The sequence below is a fragment of the Equus quagga genome, chromosome 11 (assembly GCF_021613505.1).
Source record: "Equus quagga isolate Etosha38 chromosome 11, UCLA_HA_Equagga_1.0, whole genome shotgun sequence".
In the NCBI taxonomy this organism is placed as follows: Eukaryota; Metazoa; Chordata; class Mammalia; order Perissodactyla; family Equidae; genus Equus; species Equus quagga.
Window position 1 is genome coordinate 65,011,070 of NC_060277.1, and position 25,229 is coordinate 65,036,298.

The window sequence follows — 25,229 nt, forward strand, 5'->3', positions numbered from 1 at the left end:
GAATCTTGTTCACAGGTGATGTTATCAGCAACAATGACCCACAGGTGGCCTGTGACCTCAGCTCATTAAGAAGCAGACCTCGTACCAGGCCCACTTTTAGCCCTCAGGGGCTACGTGGTCCCAGCAGAAACATTCCAGAGGCAACATCAGGGCCGTCCAGCCTAATCCTGCAAGTCCCCATGGACCAGAGAGCTGGGCCCATGGCCCCAGTGGCTGCCCCACCCCAGCACCTTAGGCCTGGCTCTGCAATGTACGCTAGGGCCTGTGGCTCCCAGAGCAGTGACAAAACAGGCTCAAGCCCCCAGCCATGGTGGGTGCCGGAGCCAGGTGCCCTCAGGATGGAGACCCAGGTCAGGCTGTTGGCGGAACACTCGCGCCAGCATCTGCCCGCCCTTTGTGAGGAGGAAGAACAGAGCATGTCAGAAAGCGAGAGCTCCTGTTTCCTGACGTTTCCCTCTGATTCTGAAACATCAGCTCCATTTTGAGGTCTTTCCCCTTGGCAACTAGAAGGGTTGGCTCCAGCCATTTCTGAGCAACCCACCAGCCCCTGGCTGCCTTTGTGTCCCCCATGTTTTCATAACCCCGGGGGGCAGTACTGATTTCCTCCCAGCTTTCTAAACCTGTGCACTTTGCAGCTTTTTGGACGGACAGAAAAGAAGGAATTTGGCAAGTTGTAGGACTCTGACAATTAGCTGCCGTGAAAACACTTTCACCTTGCTCGGCCCTGGACGGCTACTGACCTCAATTTCCCGAGGCTCAGATTTGAGTTATTTGCTGTTACTGGACCCCTGCAAACACCCTGCAGAAACATCTCCTGATTTAGAAACTGGTCAGAAGAGGGGCTGCAACCCACGCAGCCCCATGTGTTCTGGATGGAGGGCCACGCCCAGCTCGGGCTGGAGAAAGGTAATGTCAAAGGCTCCTGCCAGGCGTGTGGGGGGCTTCTCCAAAGGTCTGTGCAGACCGCTCCCAGGACACCAAGGGGCTGCAGGATCCGCAGCCTCTTGCTTGTGTCTATGGTTATTCCAAGTCCCTCGTGACTGACAGGAGAAGCCAGCGCCCACCCCGAGCTAAGGGACGCCAGAAGCCCTCCAGGCAGGGTCCACAGGCCTCCCCCACAGAGGCCAGCTGGTGAACACTCTGGGCTCTGCAGGTCATGCGGTCCCTGTGGCCACGACTCAATTCCACCATCACAGCTCGAAGCAGCCACAGGCAGCATGTAAACGAGTGGGTACGGCTGTGTCCCCATGAAATGTATTTATGGACACAACTTTTCATTTTATATAATTTTCTCATGTCAATATATTATTCTTTCAATTTCTTTTTCAATCATTAAAAAAGGTAAAAAACCACTGAGCCACCCAAAAACAGGCAGTGGGCCCCGTCCCCAGGCCAGAGCATGCTAACCCTGCTCTAGAGAAGCAGGCTTCGTCCCTGGGGGGCTTAGTTAGCTGGGGAATGGACAAGGCCGAGGCCGGGGCCAGCTCTCAGCCAGGCTTGACTCACCCAGGGCTAATTCTCTGCCCATAATGCCCCTGTGATCCTACCAGGTGTAAAATATTAAGACTCTCCCGAGCCAGGGCCCCTGAGTGACCCCTGTCATCCTGCTCACCCCCTCCCCAAGTTCTAGCAACTAAGGGGCTAATGGCTGGCCTGATGGGGCCTCCTGGACCCTCAGGGGTGCTGTCCTCCTTCATAAGGGCAGGGGGAGCCGTGCATGGGGGCCCTGCTCAGCTTCTCTCAAAGGCCTTGGGTTGTCAGTCTTCTCTGTTCCGAATCAGGTGGAAGCAAGGGAACACTGGAATTCTTGCCACTGCCACCACAGCAATAGTGGCCCCTGGTACAGGCCCACCCCAGGCCCAGGGTCACGGTAGAATATGGGACTAGGACCTGGGCTGAGAAGTGGGGCCTACTTCTCCCGAGGAGCAGGAGACTCAGTCTTTGTCAGGACCGAGAGCAGCAGGCTGGCTGTGCTGAGCCCCCAGCTGCTTCTGCAAGCACCCCATAGGCTTAGGGGTCTCATACGGGGTTGGGCACAGAGCACAGAGATCGGCATCAGTGAGCACTAAACCCACTGGATGTCAGTGACCAGTGTCCGGAAGGGCCTCCCCCCACCCACTGCCCCCAAGCCAGAGCCTTGAGAAGGAGAGTACCCGCACATACTTATGCAGGGGGCGATGGGAGAGCGGCTCTGCTGGTAGCCTTTGGCACAGCGGTTGCAGGTGACGCCGGTCACGCCGTCCTTGCAGGGACACTGGCCGGTGGTCTGGTTACAGGTTTTGCCAGCGGCGCCCACGGGGTGGCAATCACAGGCTGCACAGAACACACAACAGGAGGGTCAGAGGGTGCGGAGAAGCCAGTGCACACCCTCCAGGGTCCCACCGCACCCAGGGGAAGAGCAGGGATGGGGGCAGCCCAGCCAAGGCCACGCACATTCCAGAAGCTCTGATAACTGGCCACCTGCCTACCTGGAAGTGGGGAATGAACATGAGAATGGACCGACTTGAAAGGACGGTTTGGGCAGCAGGGAAGTGAGCTGGGGAGCCCTCCCAAAGGCCCAGGAGGAAGGCCTGCACTGAAATACCTTTTCAGGAATGCAAAGCCCCCGGGCTGATCATGAGCGGAGGAGTCAGAATCTGGAGGTACCTTGACAGTTCTCACTCCTCAGCCCCCAGGCTTCCCTGCTGACCCTCTGCATGGGAGGGATGGAGTTTGGGGCCTGATGGAGCCCTGGGGTTTGCCCACTCAGAGGGAGTCACTGGGAGGTGTAACTCCCCAGGCTGCTGCCCCCACCCTGATTTGCAGCCATGGAGTCTGAGGCTCAGGCTTCTGGATCGCAAAACCCACAAACTGTAGCACTAGGAAGAGCCACAGTGATCATCTAGTTAAACACCCTGATGAAATACGCAAAGACTGGGAGGTGAAGGAACCCCCCAGCATCTCACAGAAAGGGAACAGGCAAGCTGGGAGGTGAAGCAAGGCCCCGGTTCTCAGGCCAGTGGCTGCTGCACCCAGAGCAGTCCCCACACCCCTCCTCCCGGTGTGGAACGGGCTAGAGGGCTGGGTTTGCCACCCCGTCAGGATGCATCCTGAGGCTGCCTCCCCGTATTCCAAGGACCCAATCCCAGCGATGGGATGGCAGAGGACTTTAGGGGGACATCCCACTCTTATGGACTGAATGTGCCCCCACCACTCATATGTTGAAGCCCTAACCCTGAATGTCAGGGTATTAGGAGGTCGGGCTCTTGGGAGGTAATAGGTTTAGATGATGTCATGAGAGAGGGGCCCTCATAAGGGATCAGTGCCCTTATAAGGAGAGGAGGAGAGAGAGCTCTCTCCATGGGGTGGGGGCAGGGAAGACCACGTGAGCACACAGCAAGAAGGCGGCTGTCAGCAAGCCAGGGAAAGAGCCCTCACCAAGAACTGAATCTGCCAGTACCCTGATCTTGGACTTCTTGGTCTCCAGAACTGTGAGAATCGAATGTCTGTTGTCTAAGCCCCGCAGTCGACAGCATTTTGTAATAGCAGCCTGCGCTAAGACACCCACCAACACGGGGACGCCTGAGCAAGAACTGCGACACCAGCAGATGCAGGACCTGAATCTCTGCCTCCGTGAATCTAGCAGAGGACTTGGGGTGCGGGTGGGGAAGGGAAGACAAGATGGAGGAGGCGAACGCTCTGTCCCTTGCCATCCCCAGGGAAGCCTGGAGAGGGTGGGGCGGTGTCTGCAGCAAGGCATCCTGCAGCTATTTCAATTGGTGCCACACGCTGCTATGTGTTTGTGCTCCAAATGGAAAAAAACATCCAAGAAATTAAGTGAGAGCAGAGCTCCTTAGAGCTAAATTAGGACCTCCCCAGCCAGCACTGCTCAGCGTGGGGGCACAAGTCTGCGGATGAAAATGTGGCCTCTCCCAGCCGGCATTGGGCTCAGGAGTGGCTAAGAGGCGAATTAGGAAGAGGAGAGAGGGAGGGAGCAGAGAAGAAAGCAGAGGAATGTGAGGAATTGTTTGTCGAAGTTGTGTCTGGACACATGAGAGCTTCTGGAAGCTCTGAGTGGGGGTCCTGGCCGAGGGTGCTCCCTGTCTGGTTCAGGGCACAGGGGGCAGCAGCCCTGGGATGGAAGGCCCCGGGTGCCAAGCAGCCAGCCTGGAGGATCGTCTGCAGCTTTCTCATATTGCAGGATCCACGGAAGAAAATGGAACTGTTCCAGTCTTGCCCCTGTAGATAGTAGTAAACCCTTTTGTTAGGAACTTGTCTTCTGAAATCAACCCTAAATTTGAGTTCATTCCCTCTTGGTTTTTTCTTTCTTTTTTTTTACTCAGAAACGACCCAGCCTTGATGCAAGCTGTGGATGATGATGGCGAGGGGATGGCTGGAGAAGACCTCTGACCTTTCCCTTTGGCCTCTTAAATCCGTCCCAGCGACAGGAAGGGTGACTGGGCACAGACAGCATCTCTGAGTTGGCCACATGAAAGCAGAGGGCCACAGCACAGCACCCCACGTCCCAAGTCCCTAACAGGCGTGGGCACCATTCAGACATGGACTCCAGAGGCTTGTGCCAGCTGACCTCCCTTGGCCTGTTTGCAAGCCTGCCGGTAATGTTGAGATTCAAGCCAAAAAGTCCTCCCCTCGGTGCTGATGGAACACAGCTGTGCACCAGTAACTTCTGGATCTTTGGACTTGGCTGGAAGGAGGTCACTAAAGGCTGCTCGGTCACTGAAGGGTGAGAGCCAAGTCACCCACAGGCACTACCGCCGGCCCAGGTTGTCTTTACTGTGGCAGGAGCTGGCCCGGAACAGAATCTGGGGGGAGCAGTGGGAGGACCAAGCATCGCCCTCACCCACGGCCCCTTGCAGCTGGCGACTTCTCAGCTGATGGGGCTGGCGTGCTGCTGGGGAGGAGCCAGGTGCCAGCTGAGGTCAAATGGAGCTGAGGGCCATCCTCAGTGATGGAGGGGCAGCCGTCTCTGCTTTGGGGAGCAGGCACTTCCCAAGGGCCCATTCTTTGATCAGTGGAGGGCTGCTCTGCTGCTTGGCTTCCAGATCTTTCTCCCAAGATTCTGAGAAGCATGTGACCCCTTGGCCCCTTAGCCTGGACTAACAGAGGCAGCAGGTTGATCGTGTCTCCACGCAAATCACCGTTCCATGAAGAGAAGCCGGCAGGGTCCCAAAGGGTGGGGGGTCTCAAAGGCTACTCAGGTCACCTCCAGAGTGGTGGGATGATCATGAGATGCAGAGCATTCCTCCAGCATAGACGCCTGTGAACACCCCAGCACATCCATGCTCTCATACAGTCATCCCCTCTGGTTCTCTTATACCACCCTGTGAATTAGTTTGACCATACGGAGGAGGAGACCACAGGCTGGTGAGGAACACGACAGGCGAGGGGAGGCCGGATGGGGAAAGGGGAAAGGCCTCATCTCTAAGGGACCACCGAGGCCCCTCGCCCTCTCTGGACTGCCTGCTCTGTCCTTCTCCCGCAAGGGGAAATATGCACTTACCTGCTGAAACCCAGGCTAGGTGGGCTTTTTGTCCTGTGCAGCCAAATACAACCCTAACAGAGAGATCTGCGTAACGCTGTCTCAATTCCAAGCAAAATGGCCCCAAAGTAAGGACCTTTCCCAAAAACCCATGAATAGGGAAGGCCAAAATCATAACCTCTGTGAGAAAAAGCGGGAGCTCCAAGGTGTGGGGGGCATTAACAGATGACAACACCCCACAGCGGACGCTATAGCCTGGGACAAGGGAATCTGGCTGGCAGTGTCGCAGGAAGGGGGTCTGAGCCCCCCAGTTACAAAGGAGGCCCCAGATCCCAGCCCTTAGGAAGAGGAAGCCAAAGGGATCCCCCTGTAGTCCCTCAACCCGGAAACACACCCAGGCACACAGGTTCCCACAAACTCTCTCTCTCCCACACGCACATGCACACACGCACGCACAGAGCCACGGCAGGCAGGGGAGCAGGACGGGCGGAGCTGGGGAGAACAAGGAAGCGAGGTGAGTGGAGGTCCCTCCTTTTGCAGGGGTCTGGTGAGGGGACGAAGAGAGAGCCCCCCTAACCCTCTGAGAACGTGGTCTGGGCCAGGACGTCTTCCGCCACAGGGAGCTGTGTGGTGACTCCTGTTTCCCTGAAGTCAGCCACCGTTTTCAGAGGAGGTCACCCATCTGCAGGGAGCAGGCAGCACCTGGTGATGGGAAACGATGTACCCGAGGGTTTCTCTCTAAAGAGGAAAGGGAGACCAGACGGAAGCCCAGACCCTGAGAGGGTGGCAGGACTAGGCTTCTCATGCACATGGCGGCTGGAGGGCCTCCTGGGGCAGAGAACACAGACGGTCCCTGCTCTGGACCATGAGACAGGGACAGACGGCTCAGGGCACACAAATGGTTTCAGATGGGCGTCAGGAGACCCATGTCTGGGCCTGTCCTGCCAGTAACGCTGTGTGACCTGGGGTTAGTGCCTCGCTCTCTCTGGGCCTGAGGCAGCTCATCTGTAAGGACAGAGGTCTAGACTCCCACTAAACAGTCTAAAGCTGACACTGTCGCCCGCTGCGTTGCACCGGAATCTCCTCGCTGAGACCTGTTTTGTCTTCAGCTAAGAGAAGACATTAGGGGCTTCCAGGAGTCCTGGCAAAGGTGACCCGGAAGGCAGACAGTCCTGAAACGCAGCTTCTTGTCCCAAGCAGCTGCCTTTCCTGCTCCCTCTGACACTCTCTGTCCTGGACCCCTGAAGGCCCACAGCCTCTGCCAGGAGGAGATGCCCGCCTGAGGCTGGCCCCCTCTCCACTGCAGTTCACACCATGGCTTTTGGACATGCATCCTGGGACTCTAGCAGAGGGTCTGCCTAAACTTCTTGAGGACCTGGCTCCAGGGCTCCTTGGGGTCAGCCAGGACCCTCAAATGGCAGTGATCTCAGGGCACATGCTTATGGAGACAGGGAAGCCAGTGTGGGGCCCAGACCCTCTGGAGCAGCTCCAGGCAGGGGCGGGGACGGGACAACCACTGCCCTGATCCTCGCTTCAGACGTCATCACGGCTGCCACCCAGGCCTCCAGCCAGTCATGAAGGACAGCTTCACTCTGTTATGGGCCGTTACTGTGTCCCCCCGCAAATTCAGATGTTGGAGTCCTAACCCCTCGTGCTTCAGAATGTGGCTATATTTGGAAATAAGGCCTTTATAGAGGTGATTAAATTAGAATGAGGTCAGCAGAGTGGGCCCTGATCCAATAGGACCGGTGCCCTTATAAGAAGAGGAGATCAGGACCCAGACACACACAGGGAAGGCCATGTGAGGACACGGCGAGAAGGCGGCCATCGACAGCCAAGGAATGAGGCCTCAGAAGGAACTAGCCCTGCTGACACCTTGATCTCGGGCTTCCTGCCTCCAGAACTGTGAAAACATGAAATGTCTGTTGTTTAAGGTCCCTGGTCTGCGGTACGTTATTCTGGCCACCTGAGCCCATTCATATGCCTTGTGTTTAGCCTCACTTAGTGTCTCTTCCCAGAGGGCTCTGCCCCGGGCCCCAGGCCTGTCCCTGGCTCATGAGGGAGCAGAGTGTCTTGCCACTGGACTAATCTGGGGCCCCCTTTCATGTCCTGGCCCCACTGTGGAAGTCACACCACTGCTGGGGGAGGGAAACCTTCTCCAGGCAGGCCGCGGCTCGGAGAGCCCCCGAGACCCCAGCAGCTGGCAGAGCAGTCAGCAGGGCTTCCGTGATCACCAGAGTCCATCCCAATTCTGATGCCACAACACTTCTCACAGACATCAATCTGAAGGCCGTTTCCAAAGGACGGCCCACGCAAGCCTCAGACAGGGAGGGTGCTGGGTCCACAGGCTGACCGGGAAGCTGGCACGGGGTCAGAGAAGCAAGACCTGCAGTAAGAGCTTCTGCCAGGGCCCTGCCCCACAAGTGGCCTCAGCCCTGCCTGCCCAGCATGCAGGGGAAGCCCTCTATTCCAGTCCTTTAAGAAGAGAGTGCCCAACACCAGGAATTGGAGACACTCCCTTCCCAGCCGAGGTCTGATGGGAGTAAATACCCTTTCCAGTCCTCACAAGGCCTCCCAGGCACAGAGGAATGCAGCAGGCCGAGAAATCGCCTTGCCCTAAATCCTGGGTCGTAGCTGTCAGCGAACTGGGCTGCTCCCTAGAGCCATTCACGAGGCCGCCTGGGGCTGGAAGGCCTGCAGCTCATGCCAAAGGTCCAGATCTGCCTGTGGCACTGGGTTAGAGTGAAACATTCTGCTCTGCTTCGAGTAAGACTGGTCTGTGTACCTGGATGCCATCCACAGAGAAAGGAGGAGCAGGCAGGGCCCTGTGGACTGGCCCTGCCACGTGGGCCAGGCTGAGCTCTGGCTGCTGTGGGAGGTCAGGGGGGAGGGAGAGGACAGGAAGGGGAGGGAGGAGGAAGGAGAGGAAGGGAGAGGGAGGACACAGCGTGCTCAGTGCAGGTGAGAGTAGGGCATGAAGACACAAAGGGCCAGCATCTTCAGAGAAACTCAGGTTCAGATCCGAAGCTTCCCTCACCTCTTGAAACCATGCTGGGCCTCTTGGAGGAAGCCTGATGGGACCGCCAGAGGTGGCACTGGGGAGAGAACAGACGTCCGCCCCTAAGGGATGTCCAAGCTCTTGTCGTCTCCACTCCTCCAAACAGGGTGAGGAGGGTCGGCAACCAGGAAAATAAACATGAAAACTGGCCAAGGCTGTCAGAACATTCCAGAATGGAGGGGACCTAACATAAGGGGGTGGGGAAGACGCCAAACAGGTTGATGAGTGGCGTGGGGCTCGGCTGGGGGACGAAGAGTGCATGCTGACCAAGCGGGGACTAGTGTCTAAGTGAATTCAGAGCTGTGAGGAACGGGAGATGGTACCGGGAAGGCCCAAAGGCAGAGCGTCAGAGAGCCCTGTGGAAGCAGCTGCATTATTATTACTTAATCTACACAGAGTAAAATTCACTTTTTTTGGTGTACAGTTCTATGGGGTTTATCACATGCAGAGATTCTTGTAGCCACCACTACAATCAGGATACAGAACATTCCAACACTCCCAAGAATTCCTCCATGCTCCTCCTCTGGTCAGCCCCCCACCCCTACTCCTGGCAACTACGACCTGTTCTCTGTCCCTGTAGCTTCACCTCTTCAGACATCTTATTCTGGGACTGTACAGCAGGTACCAGGTATGGATGTACAGTGTGTCCGGATGGGACTGTACAGTACACAGTCTTTTCAGACCGGCCTCCTTCATTTAGCCAAACGCATGTAAGACGTGTCCACGTCACTATGGGAATCAGTAGCTTGTCCACTTGCATTGCTGAGTAGTAGTCCATGGCACGGACGTACACTGCGTGTTCATCCATTCATTCACTGAAGCACATCTGGGTTGTGTCGTTTTTGGCAATTATGAATAATGCTGTTATCAACTTGGATTTCACTTCTCCAGGATAAATACCTAGGAGTGGGACTGCTGGGTATTGTGGCAGGTCTATGTTTAACTTGAGAAGAAACTGCCGACCTGTTTGCCAGAGTGACTGTGCCATTTTGAATTCCTGCCAGCAGTCTATGAGAGTTCCAGTCATTACACATCCTCACCAGAGCTTAGAAATTCAGTACTTTTTATTTTCGACATTCCAATAGGTGTGTAGTGGTAGCTCATTGTGGTTTTTAATCTGCATTTCCCTAATGTCTAATAATTTGCCATCTGTGTATCTTTGGTAACTATCTCTTCAAGTATTTTGCCCATTTCTAATTGAGCTGTTTGTTTTCCTATTGTTGAGTTTTGAGAGCTCTTTACATATTCTGGATTCAAGTCCTTTGTCAGATGTGCGATGTGCAAATATTTTCTCCCATCTGTGGCATGTCTTACAGAAGCAGCTTCTTACAGACGTATCCCTCCTGTCACTCCACTCCTTAACGCCATCCAGTGGCTTCCACTGCTCTTGAATAGGGCCCACCTCTTCTCCACAGGCCCGTGAGCTGACCCTGCCCTCCCCTGCCTCCCTTCTGACCAAGGGCCCACCAGCCCTTTCCTGCTTCCTGACTCTATTATCCCTTTTCCCTCAGCTTCCCCACGGCTGTCTGCTCCTCACACGCCAGGTCTCACCTCAAACGTCCTGTCCTCAGAGAGGTCGCCCTGGCCACCTTGCAGAATGGTTCCCCCCACTTACACTTCCTTCCACCCTGGTCAGTTCCTCCATGTAACTGACCACAATCTATAATAATCTTCTGCTTATTTCTTCTTCGTTTATTGTCAACTTCCCACTCCAAAGCAAGCTCCAAGGGAAGGTGTCTGTCTTGGTCACTGCTGTAACCCCCATCCTCGCATGTAGCAGGTGCTCAATAAACACTTGCCGAATCAATGAACAAACTCGGGACGCATCTGCCGTCCTCTCCATGGGGAAAAGGCCATCCCATTTACCCTGTGATTCTGGAAGAAAGAGGGAGGGGCTGGCAGGAAAGATAATCCCCTCATATCCTAGATCATCGGCAACCCCGACTAGGACCACTCTGCGCTCCCAAATTCTCCATGCTAATAAGGGAGCGAGGATAATTTAAATCCATAGATAATCCGCAGACTTCATCTCAGCTGTCTGTGTCAACCTCCTCCGCAGCTAGGCTTTTCTTTCTCCCAGCAGTTGCTAACGAGGCACAAAAGAATAAATGTTTCAAGTTGCACGACCTCTCCTTTCCCCTGCCACTTTCGGATCAAGGTGCAGACAGCAGGAAGGGGAAGGGGAGGGGAGCCCCGTAATCCCAAACTGGGTTATTTGACCCTTCATGATCTGGTTAACTGTAGTCTTCCTGCACCTGATTTACAGCTGGGGCAAAAGACACAGGTCCTACAGATGGTTCTGAGAGAGAGAGGGAGACAGGAGTGGGGAGAGAGAGAGAGAGAGAGAGGGAGGGAGGGGGTGTGTGTGTCTGCAGGCACAGGCTTGGGGCAGGCAGACAGGCAAGGGCTGGACAGTACGGAGGGAGAGGTGCTGCAGCGCCAGGGTCCTGTGCAGTGGGCCAGTGAGGGCCAGCGAGGGCCGTGCATCTGGCTCCCAGCCCCAGGCCTGTCGGGAGTCCTGCAGACGCTGCCGGGTCCTTCTCAGCGGCACTTTCAGAACCACGTTCGGAGGCACACAGCCTGTCCCCACCTCTCCGCTCAGGGCCTCCACAAGCAGCTGCCAAGCTCTCATCTCTGCCTTCGACTCATTTGTCATTTTTGCTCCCAAAGTGTGTAAATCCTTTATGGAGAGTATGCATTTGGGCATTAGGGCAAATCCCCGGGGCCCTGCCCAGTCCTGTGAGAATGGGCCTTAAAGCCCATACCTAGGCTGAGCCCTTCAAGTCCGAGAGGCCCATTCGCCCACAACCACCGCTCATTGAAAGAACGAGGCAATGGAGAACCAAGGACTGTCTCGCTGTGCGTGTGTGCTGGCAATGGCAGGGGTCCCAGTTATTCTGTTTTCCGCTACTTGTATGGATATCATAACAGTTCTCAGGTATGGGGTGCAGGCCCTGTGTCAGGGACCTCATTTACTCTACACCACAACCCTAGGAGTGAGGAGGACTATTACTATCCTCATCTTCAGATGAGAAAACTGAGGCACCAAAGAGTAAGCACCCTGCCCGGAGGTGGAGCTTGAACCCTGGTCTCAATAACTCCAAGCTCCATGCTTTTAAAAGCTATTCATCCCAAGTCTGTTGGCTGGTGCCCAACTGCTGCTCTCCCGGGAGCAAAAGCTATTTCCCAAGTAAAATGCCCTCCCTTAACTGGGGGGCTGGAAGATCAGGAGGCTTTTCTGCTCCAGACCAGGGACCCCTGGGGATCCTCCGGGAATGTGTGGAATCAGGATGAGAGTGGGCTTCAGAGACGAGGGGCCTGACACCCAGGGAGGTGAAGAAACTGGCCAAGGATGCCCGGAGGAAAGAAATGAAGGGCTGGGCCTGAAAGACTCTATTTCAGAGCAAGGCACTGCACGTGCTGAGCCACAGCGACTCTCTTTATTTGTAAAGACCTTGGAACAAAACCATTTCCACCTGATTTCCTGGCTCTGCCAGCTTTTCCGAGTTCCTGGGTCAAAGACTTGCCATTGATAAGACTTTGTCCTGTTGTATCAGGGACCCATAAAACTTTTACTATTTAAAGGAGTACAAGGAATGTGAAATGTCAAAGCTGGATGGACTCAGAGACCCTAAATCTGAATACGACCTCATAGATGAGGAGTCTGAGGTCCAAGGAGGTCATGTACTGCTCTGATGCTCTCTACAGGCTTTGAACCTGGAGCCAGATCTGGAGATGAGGATTTCTGATCCCCACTTTCCCCAGGGAACAGGGAAAGGATGCGCCAACAGAGGCCACGGCGGGGTGGAGCTCTTGCACTGGGGATTTTCCCTCCTGACCTTCTCTCTCCCTGTGGGTGCTGGCCTTAACTGCACCCTAAAAGAGGCTACTCCTTGGAGTGTGGTCTCTGCCCTCTAAGCTGGGAGCTGCTCCAGCCACTGCACACTTTCCTGCCTAAGAGGACCAACCCTTTTCCCTGCACCCCATAAAATGATGACAAGAAATGAAAATGTGACAAGGGACCCATAAAATGAAAGGGCACTCCTGAGGCCTCTAGGGTTTCACAGGCTGCGTGGACGCTGCCTTAGAGTTTGGAAGGGGTGGGGTGCCAGGTTCTTAGCTGTGCTATGACTAAACCCTCAAATGATCAGATCTAGACATGTATACACACACACACACACACACACACACACACGCTATCCAGCAGTGAGGACCATCCAATCCCATCTGGACACCGGAACCTCAGGCTATACTAGCTACGCTCCCAGCCTTGCCTGGCAAGATTTAAATTTTGTTCAATTTAAAGCACAGCCCCCTCCACCAAGTTTTCATCAAGAGAGCCATAAAAAACATTTAAATTTATTGACAATAAGTCTCTCCCCTCAAAAGAATAAATCCCGGGCCTAGGCCACCTGTGAGTATTCCCTTTCTCAATACAAGAGCGGCTCCCTGTCCTCATTTCTTCTCCTCCCACTGCCCTGGTTCTCAGCCTTGGCGAGCTTTTCAGCCTCCCAGTGCCCAGCTCTCCTCTGGACCCATTCATTGAACCGGAATCTCTGGGGAGAGGACCCAGGTGACAGTATTCGCAAACATCCAGGTGATTCCAAAGTGCAGCCAAGGGTGAGAACCTCTGCACGAGTCAGAGTCAAATACAGTGAGGATGCCCTGAAGTCAAGGTCGAGAATCCAGAGTGAGAAACACATGGGGAGCCACACACAGTGGTCCTGGAGCCAGAGGGGGCGGCCCAAGGTAGTCACTTCCTCCTCAACCCTTGGCAGAGCTGCTAGAAGAAATAGGGGGTGGGTGGGAGAGGCCAGCGTGCACTGACAAAGATGGTGAGGACGTCGCGTGCTTCTGCCCCGCAACCGCCTGCATCTTTGAAGGACTCAGGAACCTTCTTAGCGGCCTGCATTCAGCCCTGCAGACTGTGGACTTGAAGGGGGCAGGGCAACGAGTGAAAGAAACAGGCTGCTCAGTGAAATGGAACCAAGCCCTTTGTGCCGGACGCTAGATGCGGTGGTTAATTTCTTAATTCTCATCGCAATTCAGTTCACGGGAGACTCCTGGAATGTCTTTATCCATCACAGATGGTTTGGGAAGATGATAAATTAATATCGTTTAAATGGAGGCATGGCCGAAATGGTTAAATGGCAATGTCTTCTTTGCCGGCTCCAAAGAGAAAGAGCCCCAAAGTCCATAAAGAAGACAAATGGTAAACAAAACCGCCTATCTTTTGACAGATTCCAGGACGAGTATCATTCACCAACCATTCTGCGGAGAAAAAGGAGAAATTCATCTCATCTGACTTTGTATAGGACAACAGCCCACGCCATAATGAGGCCTTCCCAGTGCTGTGAAATCGCACTGAATAGCCGAGAGTGCAGCCGCCTGTTCCCTGGGCATGTTTATTACAGCCCTTTGTATGCGCTAGCCCTGCCAGCCCTGGTTTGGTTCTAAACTAGGGGAGGGGAGAAAGAACCCAACAAATTTGTTGCTATGAAACTTCCCAAATGAGGGGCTGCATAATAACGTTTGGAATCTAATGCCCTTGCTGCAAGCTGTTCTTGTCTGGGTCCACCCCTGCTCTAAATTAAACAAGGTCGGGAGGCAGCCAATCGCCAGCAATGTATATGGGTGGCCTCGGCCCCCTGCCCAGGGCTCCTCCCAGGCCCTGGGAAGTCAGGGGGTAAAGAGGGCCTGATGGCCATTCCCAAGCACCCTCAGGTCAACTGCTAACTTGAGTCAAGCGCCACTGCCAGTTGTCCCAGCTCCCCTGTGAGATACATCTGGAACATAGCAAAGAAGTGCAGCCTTCCCATGAAGGCCATGATGGGCCTCCCTGAGGTCAATCCCAGGAGGCCATGGCCTGGGGGTGGCTCCACACCTACCAGATTCTGGAAGCTTCTGAGAGCAAACCATCAGAGATCAAAACGGTGGGACCATATGCTTCCACCAAAGGAACCATTTCCTTAAACTGCCTGGCCCTGGGAAGACAAGAGGATGGACTCGGTGGGGGGTGATGGAGAGACCCCTGTCTGAGGATCTCAAGGGTACACATCCCCCTGACAGTGACTGAACTCCTAAGCCTGGCTCCCGCCAAGACCTCAGGGTCTCTCTTTGATGGGTAGTCTTTCGTGGGGGATCTGAGGACTCAAATTCCCAAATCCCCTAAGGGGGTGACACCAGGAAAAGGAGAGCTGAGGAGTAAGACCTGGAACTTTCAAGAAATGCCTTTCCTCACCAATGACACGGCAGGACCTTTCAGGTCACATTCTTCTTGCTCACCAATCAGAGAGCAGATCTTTTAGGCAGTGTCTTTTCTCACCAACCATGCAGTAGGCCCTTCAGGCAGTGTTTTTCCTCACCAATCAGGTGGCAGGATCCCTGAAGAACTGTCTTTCCTCACCAATCAGGAGGTACTGAGAGTCCTACCCTTTCCTCCCACATCTCCCCAGCAGGTGTCCTTCCGAGCAGAATCCATCCCCACATTTCTCCTCTTCCATGGGTTCTTCTCTCAGGGGTCCCACCAAGACTGGGGGCACCTGCTCTCCAGGACTGGAAGGGAAGACACAGCCACCAAGGCTGGCCACAGCATTTGAAATAATAAGACAGGACCACACCCTCATCTGCCTGCATCTGTTCCTCCTGGAAACCAGCAAGGGAAGCCAGGTGTCCCCACAGCATTTAAACAGAGCAGCAGAGCCCAGGAGAATGATCTGCAGGTTCCCAGGATCCTGCGCTTCCTGACATCTCACTCCGAGCCATGAGAGGCCATGCATGGCCCTTGTCCCTCCCCACAGCAACACAGAAGAGGGAGGGGAAGCAAACGGGAAGATGACCAAGGCCTGGTCCTTCTCGCCTCTCCAGGGGCATGTCTTTCCCGCTCTGACAGCAGAAACTGGCATGACAGTACGTGACCACTATCCTTCCACATGGAGCCGAGACCTTCTCATGCACAGGCCCACCTGACAGTGGCCCCTGTTGATTAAAATTTATTGGCCAAATCCCCAAGAAATCTGTGCACAACCAGTTGTTTACAAGATCCTGGCTTCAATTTCTTCTGTAAATGAAAGACAACGAACACTTGGGTACAGGTAAAGGAGCTGGAGACCTTCCAGTTACGTGCTCTGAAAACCCAAAGCCCTCCCTCCCTGGTCACACATTCCTGCCACCGTAGACATTTCCTGGGTCCCTTTGCCCAGGCCACCTTCTGAGTCCTGTTCAGTCTCATGGGGGATTCTCACCTGGATCAGCTGTTTTTTGACGTGGAAATAGCCCGGCTACCTTTATGTTTAAATTTCTCTTGACAACCACCAGAGGCAGCCTTAGGTCCACAGATCTGGAAGGAGAGCTTGCTTGTGTCTTGGGAGCCACCCTATTCATTCCTGTTCATTTGGAAACGAAGGGATTTCTCCTGGAGGAGTCAGACTGGGACACTGTCTTTTCTGCAGAAGAGTATTCCACACAAGCAGGGCCAGCTTCATGGGCCCCACTTTCATAGGGCACGTGCTTGGTTGAAGCTCTGCTTCTGTTGTCATTTTGAAATTCTTAGTAATTCCTGAACAAGAAGTCCCATATTTTCATTTTGCACTGGAGCCTGCAAATTATGTAAGCAGTCCTGAGCACAAGTGCCCAACATCTGGTGGATTTCCTGTTAAGAAGATGATAATTTGGCTTCATCCAAAGGCTGGGCAGTGGCCACAGAAGGGTTTCTCTACTGGAGCTCATTCTCTGGGCCTAAGTCTGCCAAGGCTCGGGTCTCTCTTGTCAGGGTCTATACAAGCCCATGTCAGGACCCCATTCGTGCTGGACTGTTGCCCAAAGAGCCCTCAGGATAACTATCTTCTTGAGAAGCCATGCTCACGGCAAGCCCTAGCTCTAGGCCCCAAGTTTTGGACCCAGAGAGCCCTGGTTCCTGGAATTCCCAAAAGCAAATGTGGGGTGGGGGGCCCCCCACTCCTCCCCCTCAACGTCACTAAATTCCCTGGCATTTCATCAGCTCCACTGAGTCATCTGACCATTGCTTCACTTTTGTTAGTGAGAGAAAACAAACAGCAGAAAGTTAAAACATTAGTGCTTGCTCCAGTGAACGAAAATAGAGTCCGCCGTCTCCCTTTTTTTGTCCTGAGAAGTAAAGCTGTTTGCAGGTGGATTAAACGTTCCTTCTGAGAACCGGCTCCAGCAGCCGCCGACCTCACTGCGACTGTCCGTGTCTGTGTGAGCTTGGGAGCCTGGGGGCCGTGCGCACACATCCAAAGAAATATGTCTGCGTGGTTTTGGTAAAAGAGAGCCCTTTGTGCCGATGGTAAGCCCGGTGAACATGACCCCCGCCCTGTGGTATGCGGCACACCTGTGCAGAGGGACCAGAGGAAGGCGGGGGCGGGGACCGGAGCCCTGCACCCTCGCAGGAATCACACCTTCTTCTTTCTTCTCCTGGGAACCATTTCTCCATCGCCCCTTTGTTTCGGCTTACACTTCCAAATACCAGGGAGGTCGTGCGTGTGCGCGCGCGCGCGCGCGTGTGTGTGTGTGTGATCATCTCAGTGCCGATTTGTATGGGGACTAGAAAAAAGAAATAGAAAAGGACAGAGGAAGGAGAGGGAGGCCCGTGTTCCCGAGACCCCGCCCCCACCGCCTACCTTTGCAGGCCTTCCGGTGGGTGATGGGCTTGCCCATGTCGCGGTAGTAACCCTCCTTGCAGTAGTGGCAGTGGCGGCCAGCCGTGTTGTGGCGGCAGTTGAGGCAGACGCCCCCGCTCTTGCGGCCCGACAGCTTGTAGAGCTCCATGTTGAAGCGGCAGCGCCGGGCGTGCAGGTTGCAGTTGCAGGCTGCGGGAGGCAGGGAGAGGCGTCAGGGCAGGGGCCCCGGGAGACTCTGTGCCCCCAACTCCCCCGTCTCCTCCACTGCGGACTGGGAGGCGGGGAGCTTTTCCTTGGCTCCCCTGTTTGCATCCATAAGCACTTAGTGACCTCCTAGCTGTACCTGAGCCATGGCCGAGGTTCTGCTCCCTTACCTCACACAGGAAGACAGTTCCTTTCCCTCGACCTGCCCTCACTGGTCACACACCCTCCTCAGTGTTGGCAGGTGGAGCTGGCATCCTTCTTGTGCCCGAATCCTGCTTGTTATGGGCTGACTTGTGTCCCTCCCCCCATTCACATGCTGAAGCTGGAACCCCAGGACCTCAGACTGTCACTGTATTTGGAAATATCTTGGAGAGGACCTATCTTGGACACAGGGCGTTTGGAGAGGTGATTACATTAAAATGACGCCATTTGGGGGCCCTAATGCAATCTGACTGTGCCCTTGTAAGAGGAGGAGGTTTAGATACACAAAGAGACACCAGGGATGCACACACACAGAGGGAAGACCATGTGAGAGAGAAGGCAGACGTCTGCAAGGCAAGGAGAGAGGCCTCAGGAGAAACCAACCCTGCCGACCCCTTGATCTCGGACTTCCAGCCTCCAAAACTGTGAGAAATAAATGTCTGTGGGTTAAGTGCACCAGCCTGTGGTATTTTGTTCTAGCAGCCGGAAAAGACTCATGCACTGCTTTCAAGGCATTAAACTCTCCGGGAGCACACTCCCCATGCCCTTGAGCTCTGGCCACCAGGCTCTACACTCCTTCTTCTACTCCTCCTCACGCCACTGAGGGCTCGGGGGCCTGCTGGACCATCTCCCTTCCTGCATCAACTTGGGCAACTTCCCATTGCATGGTGGCCCACACTCCTGGGCTCTGGGTCCTCTAGGACCTTCAGCATCCTCCTCTCTGGCTTCCCTGCTTCCCAGTCCTGCTTCCCTCTGCCTGTTCCCCCCATGCTCCTCAGGACTCAGCACCCTCTTTCCTCTGCTTTGTTGGTCTCCTGGTTCAGCCTCGTTCACCCCTCACAGCAATAGTGCTCCTGACTCCCAAACCTCTATTTCCAGCTTTTGCTTTGGGGTCTCCACTTGGACCCAGAGGCACCTCCCTCAAGTCCATTCATTCCTCTCTATCCCATCAGGCTTTGGCCCCCCTGTCGCCTGAGCTGACCTCTCCAGGCTGTTCTCAACACTATAAGCAGAGCAGGAGTCCTACACACCAATCTGAGGATAACTGTTACTTAAAATCTTTCAGTAGCTCCTTGCTTTTCTTTTGGATAAAATCTAAATCGTGTAACACGGCCTCCGGGGCTCTGAATAGCTGGTCCTGCTTCCCCTTCTCACTGTGATGCTTCAGCTGTGCCAAACTTTTCTCAGTTTCTGGAGCATGCCGTGTGTGAGGACCCCTCACCTGCCCCACCGGTGGCTTTGCATATGCTGTTCCTTGCCTCCCAATGCCCCTCCTCATCTGCCTGCATCCTTCTCATCCTTCATGTCTTGTTTCAAGGTCACTTCCAGGCCCATCTCCTGCCAGCCTGGCCCCCACCTGGCCCTCCTCATCCCACACTGTAGCGCCTGTGACCCGGCTCCGCTAGGCCTCTAACCCCAGGAGAACTCCGGCTTAGATCTGGTGGCCTAACCTGGCTCATTCTTCAACACGGTTTGCACTGCTTTTGTGCTAAGTTTGTTTAAAATTGCGTTTCATGTAATTTCTAAAGAAATATATGTTTAATACCAGACACTTGAAAAACAAAAGCAGAAAGGAAAAAAAAAAAACTCACTCAAATTTCCACCAACCACTGTTAACACAGGGGGAGCTTTCCTTCCAGGCTTTAATTAACAGTTGCTCAGCTGTGGAACTATTTAATTCTTTCCTGAGACATGGATCATACTTGTACAGCTTGCTTCCTAGCCTATTTTCTCCTGATGATGGACCTTTTTTAATGTCAGGTCACGTTCTTCCTGATTCTGAAAGGTTGTCTGGTCCTCCGCTGTACGGATATACGTAACGGGCTCCCTGGAATCCGCAGCGGATTTTAAAGCAGGGCCTCCCCGGGATGGGCAGCGGGGCTGTTTCCAGTTTCTCACTGTCATAAACAACACAGTGGTAATCACCTTTGAACATACGTATCTGTACTCTGCTCTGATGCCCGCGGGACATCGTAAGTTTCCAGACAGAACTGCTAGGTTAAATTTTGGATCTACATGTTTTAAACTCAGGATCCAAACTGCCAAATTGCCCTGGAGAAAGGCTGTTCTCACTCACACTCCTCCCAGCAGGATATGAGGGCTCCTATTTCACCACACCCTTGAAAAGAATAACAATATGCATTTGGTATCAGCATTCTTTTTTTTCAATCTTTGCCAATTCGTCTGGAAAACACACAAGCACACATGATTTTAATTTGCATGTCTCTGATTCCCAGTGAGGCTGGACATTGCTCCATGGGCTTGTTTTTCTATTTATATTTCTTTTCTGTGTATTGCCTGTTCATGCCATTTGCCCAGTTTTCAAATAAGGTGTTTTGTTTTTTTTTCACGATGTCTAGTGCTCTTACATATAATGGATTAAAAACCACTTGTCTTTTCTGCCATACAAGCTGCAATTATTTTTACCAGTTTCTTATTCATATATTACTTTTCTGATTTAAAAAAATATTGGCCTGTTAATTTTTCTCTCTGATGTTATGAAAACCTTCTTTAAATGTTCTTCCTAGAGTCACCCTCCAAATCACGCACCAAACAGTCACTCAATTTACAAGTAGTGATGGACACAAGCTTAGAGGGAGGCGCTGTGGGGTTTCAGGGGTTTCTGAAGTCTGGAAGGAGCTGGATGCCAAATTAGGCCAGAGAATGACTTCTGAGAGCCTTACCAGGTGTCTCTCAGCACCTCCAGCCCTTGGGCTGAACTCAACCAGGCACAAAGACAGAGGCACAGCCTCGCCCTGCCCGCCAGCACAGGAGACTATCATGCGTACATACGCACATCCACTGTCCCTTTGGACTCATTCAGCCAGACAAGGGTGATGAAGGTTGCTCAGAAGGGTTAAGGGACCTACCAGCCCAGGACCACAGAGCCAGTCAATGGGGGGGCCAGGACTGGAACCCAGGTCTCCTGGTTCCTGGCCCACAACTCCAGTGGAAAGGACCCACATCATTGGAAGGAACAGCTGGGCCCAGACTGCAGCACAGAATCGGGATCTTTCCTACTGGCACAGAAGTCACAGGGCCTGGCACATCCACCCAGGGACAGGCATGTGGAAGGAGCACATCCTCAGGCCTCTCTTGCAATGGGAAAGACCTCACTAGCAGCATCTTCTAGTCCTTCCTGGAGGCAGATGCTAATCCTGTGTCCTCCTCTGTAAAGACAGCTCCACTGTCCCCCATTCCCCCAATGGGGCTGCCCGAGCCTCTGAGCCCTTCCTGGGAGCTCAGCACCCCCCTTTCCCCACCCCAAGGGGAACCTTGGGCTGGTTTCTCTTTTCCATATGCACCTTACTCCAACAAAAGGTTCTTCACAAATAACTGGTCACACAAAAGAAAATTCAAAGGCTGCACATCCAAAGGCAGGGCTCCCCTCCCCATCCCTGCTCTTGGAGCTGTCAGGGGACATCAAGTGGCAAGTGCCCACACTCAGGCTTTGCAAAAGTATTTTACAGCTTGTTTTCTTTTCTCTTTGTTTTATTTTCTCTGCACAAATGGAAAAACGCATCGGCCAAAGAAGCTCACATCTGGATCCCTCAGCGCCACACAGAGATGTCACCCAACTCCCAGCCTGTCCCCAGCCCCTTCCTCAGAGAGACACCTTAATCCCTCACGCCTTCCTGTTTATCTCCTGCCTCTCTTGGAGGCAAAAATATTGGGTATTAGTTTCATTATCAGATTTCAAGGCGGGAAGGAAAGGGCAGCTTTGTGAGAACAGAGAGGTCACCACGGGAGGCGGGCATGGGGCAGCGCAACTGGGGCAGGGAGCCCTGTAAGGCGCTGTGTGCTGTCCAGGGGTCCCCCAGCCACCCAGAGAGAGCTGGTCTGGTCTAGACCCCAAACTCTGTGCCCTCCTTCAGCTGTCATGTGGTGATCACTAATGACACATCATATGGCTGCATTTCAGACTCAGGGGCATCAGAAGGGGAAGGAGGGAGGAGGTGGAGAAGCCCCCCCAAGCCCTCCCTTACTAGAAACCTGTGAGGGAAAAGGTCCTGAGATGGGGTCCCATTTTCTCTCTTATCAAAAGGTCCTCTAAGTCTTATTTTAACATATGCCTGTCACCACCATTCTTTAAGCTTTTCTGAACTTCTCCCACCAACCTGAATCATCCAACCCCTTGCCACCTCTAGGCCAGTTCAATTCAACACACATTTAGGTTCTCCAGCTACATGCCAGGCCCTGCGCCTCAGGTCACGAGGGAGATAGGGATGGACGATGCACTCTCAAATGTCCAGAGCTGCCCATCTGACAGAGGGAGGAGCAGATGAGCACTCCTGGCAGCAAGCTCTTAAAGTGCGACAAATACTATCCTCAGCTGTGTTGGTTCCTAAAGGACAGAAACAGTGTTTGCCCTTAGATCCTCCAGCCCAGAACAAAGCTTGATACATTTTTTGAGAGAGTGAGCAAAAGTGAGCAAGTCAGAGAGAATATGGATGGATAGATGGATAGACAAGTGGATAAGTGGATGGATGGTGCATGGGTGGATGGGTGGGTGGATGGATGGATGGATGGGTGGGTGGGTGGGAGGATAAGTGGATGGATGGATAGGTGGATGAGTGGATAGATTGGTGGGTGGGTGGGAGGATAAGTAGATGGATGAATGGGCAGATAAGTGGGTGGATGGATGAGTGGATGAGTGGATGGATGGATGGATGGACAGATTGATGGGTGGGTGGGTGGGTGGGTGGATGAGTAGATGGACAGACGAATAGATGGGTGGGCAGGTGGGTGGGTAGATAAGTGGATGAATGGGTGCATGGGTGGGTGGACGGATGGATGAATGGACAGACAGTGAGTAGATGGATAGGCTCATGGCTGGACGGATGATGGATAAACAGATAGGTAGGACAGACGGAGTATTGTGTGGTCCGTCTGGACCACACCCTGAGAAGGCCTGACCTTGTGACATTCATGACATTTCTTTTATTGTTGCTTTATCTACTTGAAACTTGTTTTGATGCTTTAACTCAGTGATTTAGCTTCTGTTCGCCCAAGTAGACTGCAGTGCTTTAAGGAGAAGAACCTACATCTAGGATGCCCTGGACTCCTCCCAGGACCCTGAGGAAAATCTTGCAAACAAATAGGGTCTGAACCTGCCTCCACTGGCTTGATGAGTTTACCAAATACAGGTGTTGGCCTTCTCCCAAAAGACCCTGATGAACTAACCCCCAAGCCCACCAGGGCTATTGCAGGCCCAGAAAGAATCTAGCAGACATTATTAAACCATATCCTGGCCCTCTCTCCCAGGGACTCTGGCCCTGACTTCCCCAAACTTCACGTGGCTCAGGGGCTCTCTCAGTGGAACAGGCAGGCCATTTGGCAGTGGGCCTCCTAGATCTCTGGGCTCGGCCCAGGGGCCTCCTCTGCCCTCCCAGCACACAGGAGCACTCCCAACTTTCTGCCCTCCCTTCCAGGACAGTTCTTTTGAGAAGGCTGCCCCATGTTATTTCTGCAGCATAACAGGAGTTTTAGACTTAAAGTATCTGGCCCACATATGCACCATCCATAGACTGGGGGCTTTGTATACAAGGAACGGGTCCCCAGCCCTGGGCTGCCCACACACCTGGGAAGAGCAGCTGTCAGATCTGCCATAATTAGTGACATATTTCTACATGTCCATGCCACAGGGGCAGGCTGGGGCGTGATGGGCACTTGCAGGGTTGGGGGCGGGTGCTGCTGCCCTCACCAGTGCCTTTGCTATTTTCTCTGTGCCTGCTGGGTAAGGGCCATGAGATACACTCCACACACAGTGTTCACAACTTCCCTGGTGGGGATGAGGGCAGTGGTTCTCAACTGGGGGCAATTTTTCTCCCAGCGGACATTTGGCAATGTCTACACACATTTTAGGTTGTCTCACAACTGGGGAGGGAGTTACTACAGGCATCTAGGGGATAAAGACCAGGGATGCTCCTAAACACATCGCCACACACAGAACAGCCCCCGTGACAGAGTTATCCGGCCCAAATGTCAGGAGTGCCAAGTGTGAGAAACCCTGGGTTAGAGAGATTGTCATGTGCCCACCCCCAGGGTATGTGAAGTTTTATACTCTTCCTTGCTGTCTAAGACGCTATTCCCTAAGAGCAAACTCTGCAGCTTCGAATGCTGCCCAGGGAGTGACAGACATTCACTCCTTCAGCAAGTGCTCACAGAGGCCTTTAAAAGGACCAGGTGCTGGTGTGGGTGCAGGGGATACAGCAGTAAACAAGCCAGAGTCCTGTCCTCAGGGCGCTCCCGTCTCAGAGGGGAGACAGACAGCAGCCTAGTAACGGCAGATCTGCAGCTGTGCTGAGGGCCGTAGGGACTGACAGGGAGGCCACTCAGCTGGGCCCTTCCGGGGACGAGGTGGAGAGGGCAAGGCCTAAGAAGAGAATCGGAGCACAGACAAATATGCTCAGCCAGCGCTGCTCCAGCTGTCACCTGGGCAACCTGTTCAAATGCAGATTCAGCTTCAGGAGGGCTGGGGCAGGGCCTGGGAGTCTGCGTTCCTAACAAGCTCCCAGGCGATGCTGCTGCTGCTGGCCTGCAGACCAGCGTGGGCTGGTGGAACTGGAACTACAGTGAACAGGAATCAGTCGGAATATAAGCCACTCCCTGGAGAGAGAGCCCTCAGGAAGATAAAGGCAGGGGGTTTGCAAGGGAGCAGTCGGTCAGGGTCTGTTTCAAAAGAAACTGCTCCTTAATGATTGCTTCAGAATAATAAAAATATTTCAGAGCTATTTTAAAGAGTTTGAGGTAGTTTGTACCACCTATTATTTATTAATTTGCTACTCTTTTTGGTATCCTATTTATTTAGAAATCATTTGACCCCTGTGGATAAATTTTAAGTATTCCACCCTCTGAGCGCACTTTTCAGCTTCTCCTGAAATGACCAGGCTGAGCAGTCACCCCTCCCCACACACCTGGCTCGTCCAGCACCTGGGGACACCTGAGCTGGGCTCTCAAAGGGCTCCTGTGGGGAAAGGGACTGAGGCAGGACTGACCCAAGCCTTTCTGGGGCCAAGACCCTTTCATGTCTATAGGTGAGCTGAGTCTAAGAGAAATGATCATAGATTAATATAAAGTTATAAAACAATCAGCCAAATCACAGGTTTCACGTGGCAAATCCGGTAGCTCGTGGATTTATTTATGCGTTCAACAAAAATTTACTGAGCACCTACTGAGTTCCAGGCACGAGGCAAGACGCTGGGGATGTAACAGTGAGCAGGCCAGATGTGGTCCTCACCCTCACAGTCTTTGGAGATACCTGATGTGAACAAGGCTGGTGAATGCTGCTGCCACTGTCACCTCACTCCGAGGTCCACCCCATCCCCCGAACACAGGGCTTAAAGCTCATCACCAGAGACATCAACTAGCCGATACCACACAGTGGTGACCAGCAGGGTGAGCCAAGGAGACTGGGCAACTGTTAAGAGACTAGAAGCATCACACGGGAGCGGTTTGGTTCCAGTCAAGGTTCCAAGGTTTGCAATCATTTGCGGGGTGCCTTATGTCCATTTTAATTAAAAAACTGTTGAAAAGCATCACCTAGACATGGCTAGGAGAACCGCACAACTGTTTTGTCTGAGAGAAGAGTCAACAGTCCATGCTGGGCATGACCGAGCCCAGGTGAGGTGAGGATGTTCTGGGGGAC

General features: G+C 53.5%; 1 protein-coding gene across 1 annotated transcript in view; it reads right to left on the reverse strand.

Moving 5' to 3' along the window:
* NTN1 (netrin 1) overlaps nt 1-25,229 on the reverse strand; it is a 171,479-nt gene that overhangs the window by 48,722 nt on the left and 97,528 nt on the right. The window contains exons 3-4 of the mRNA XM_046676276.1: nt 17,177-17,365; nt 2,164-2,313 (exon numbers count right to left, since the gene is read on the reverse strand). Coding sequence (XP_046532232.1) covers nt 2,164-2,313; nt 17,177-17,365 — 339 coding nt within the window. The remainder of the gene's footprint in view (nt 1-2,163; nt 2,314-17,176; nt 17,366-25,229) is intronic.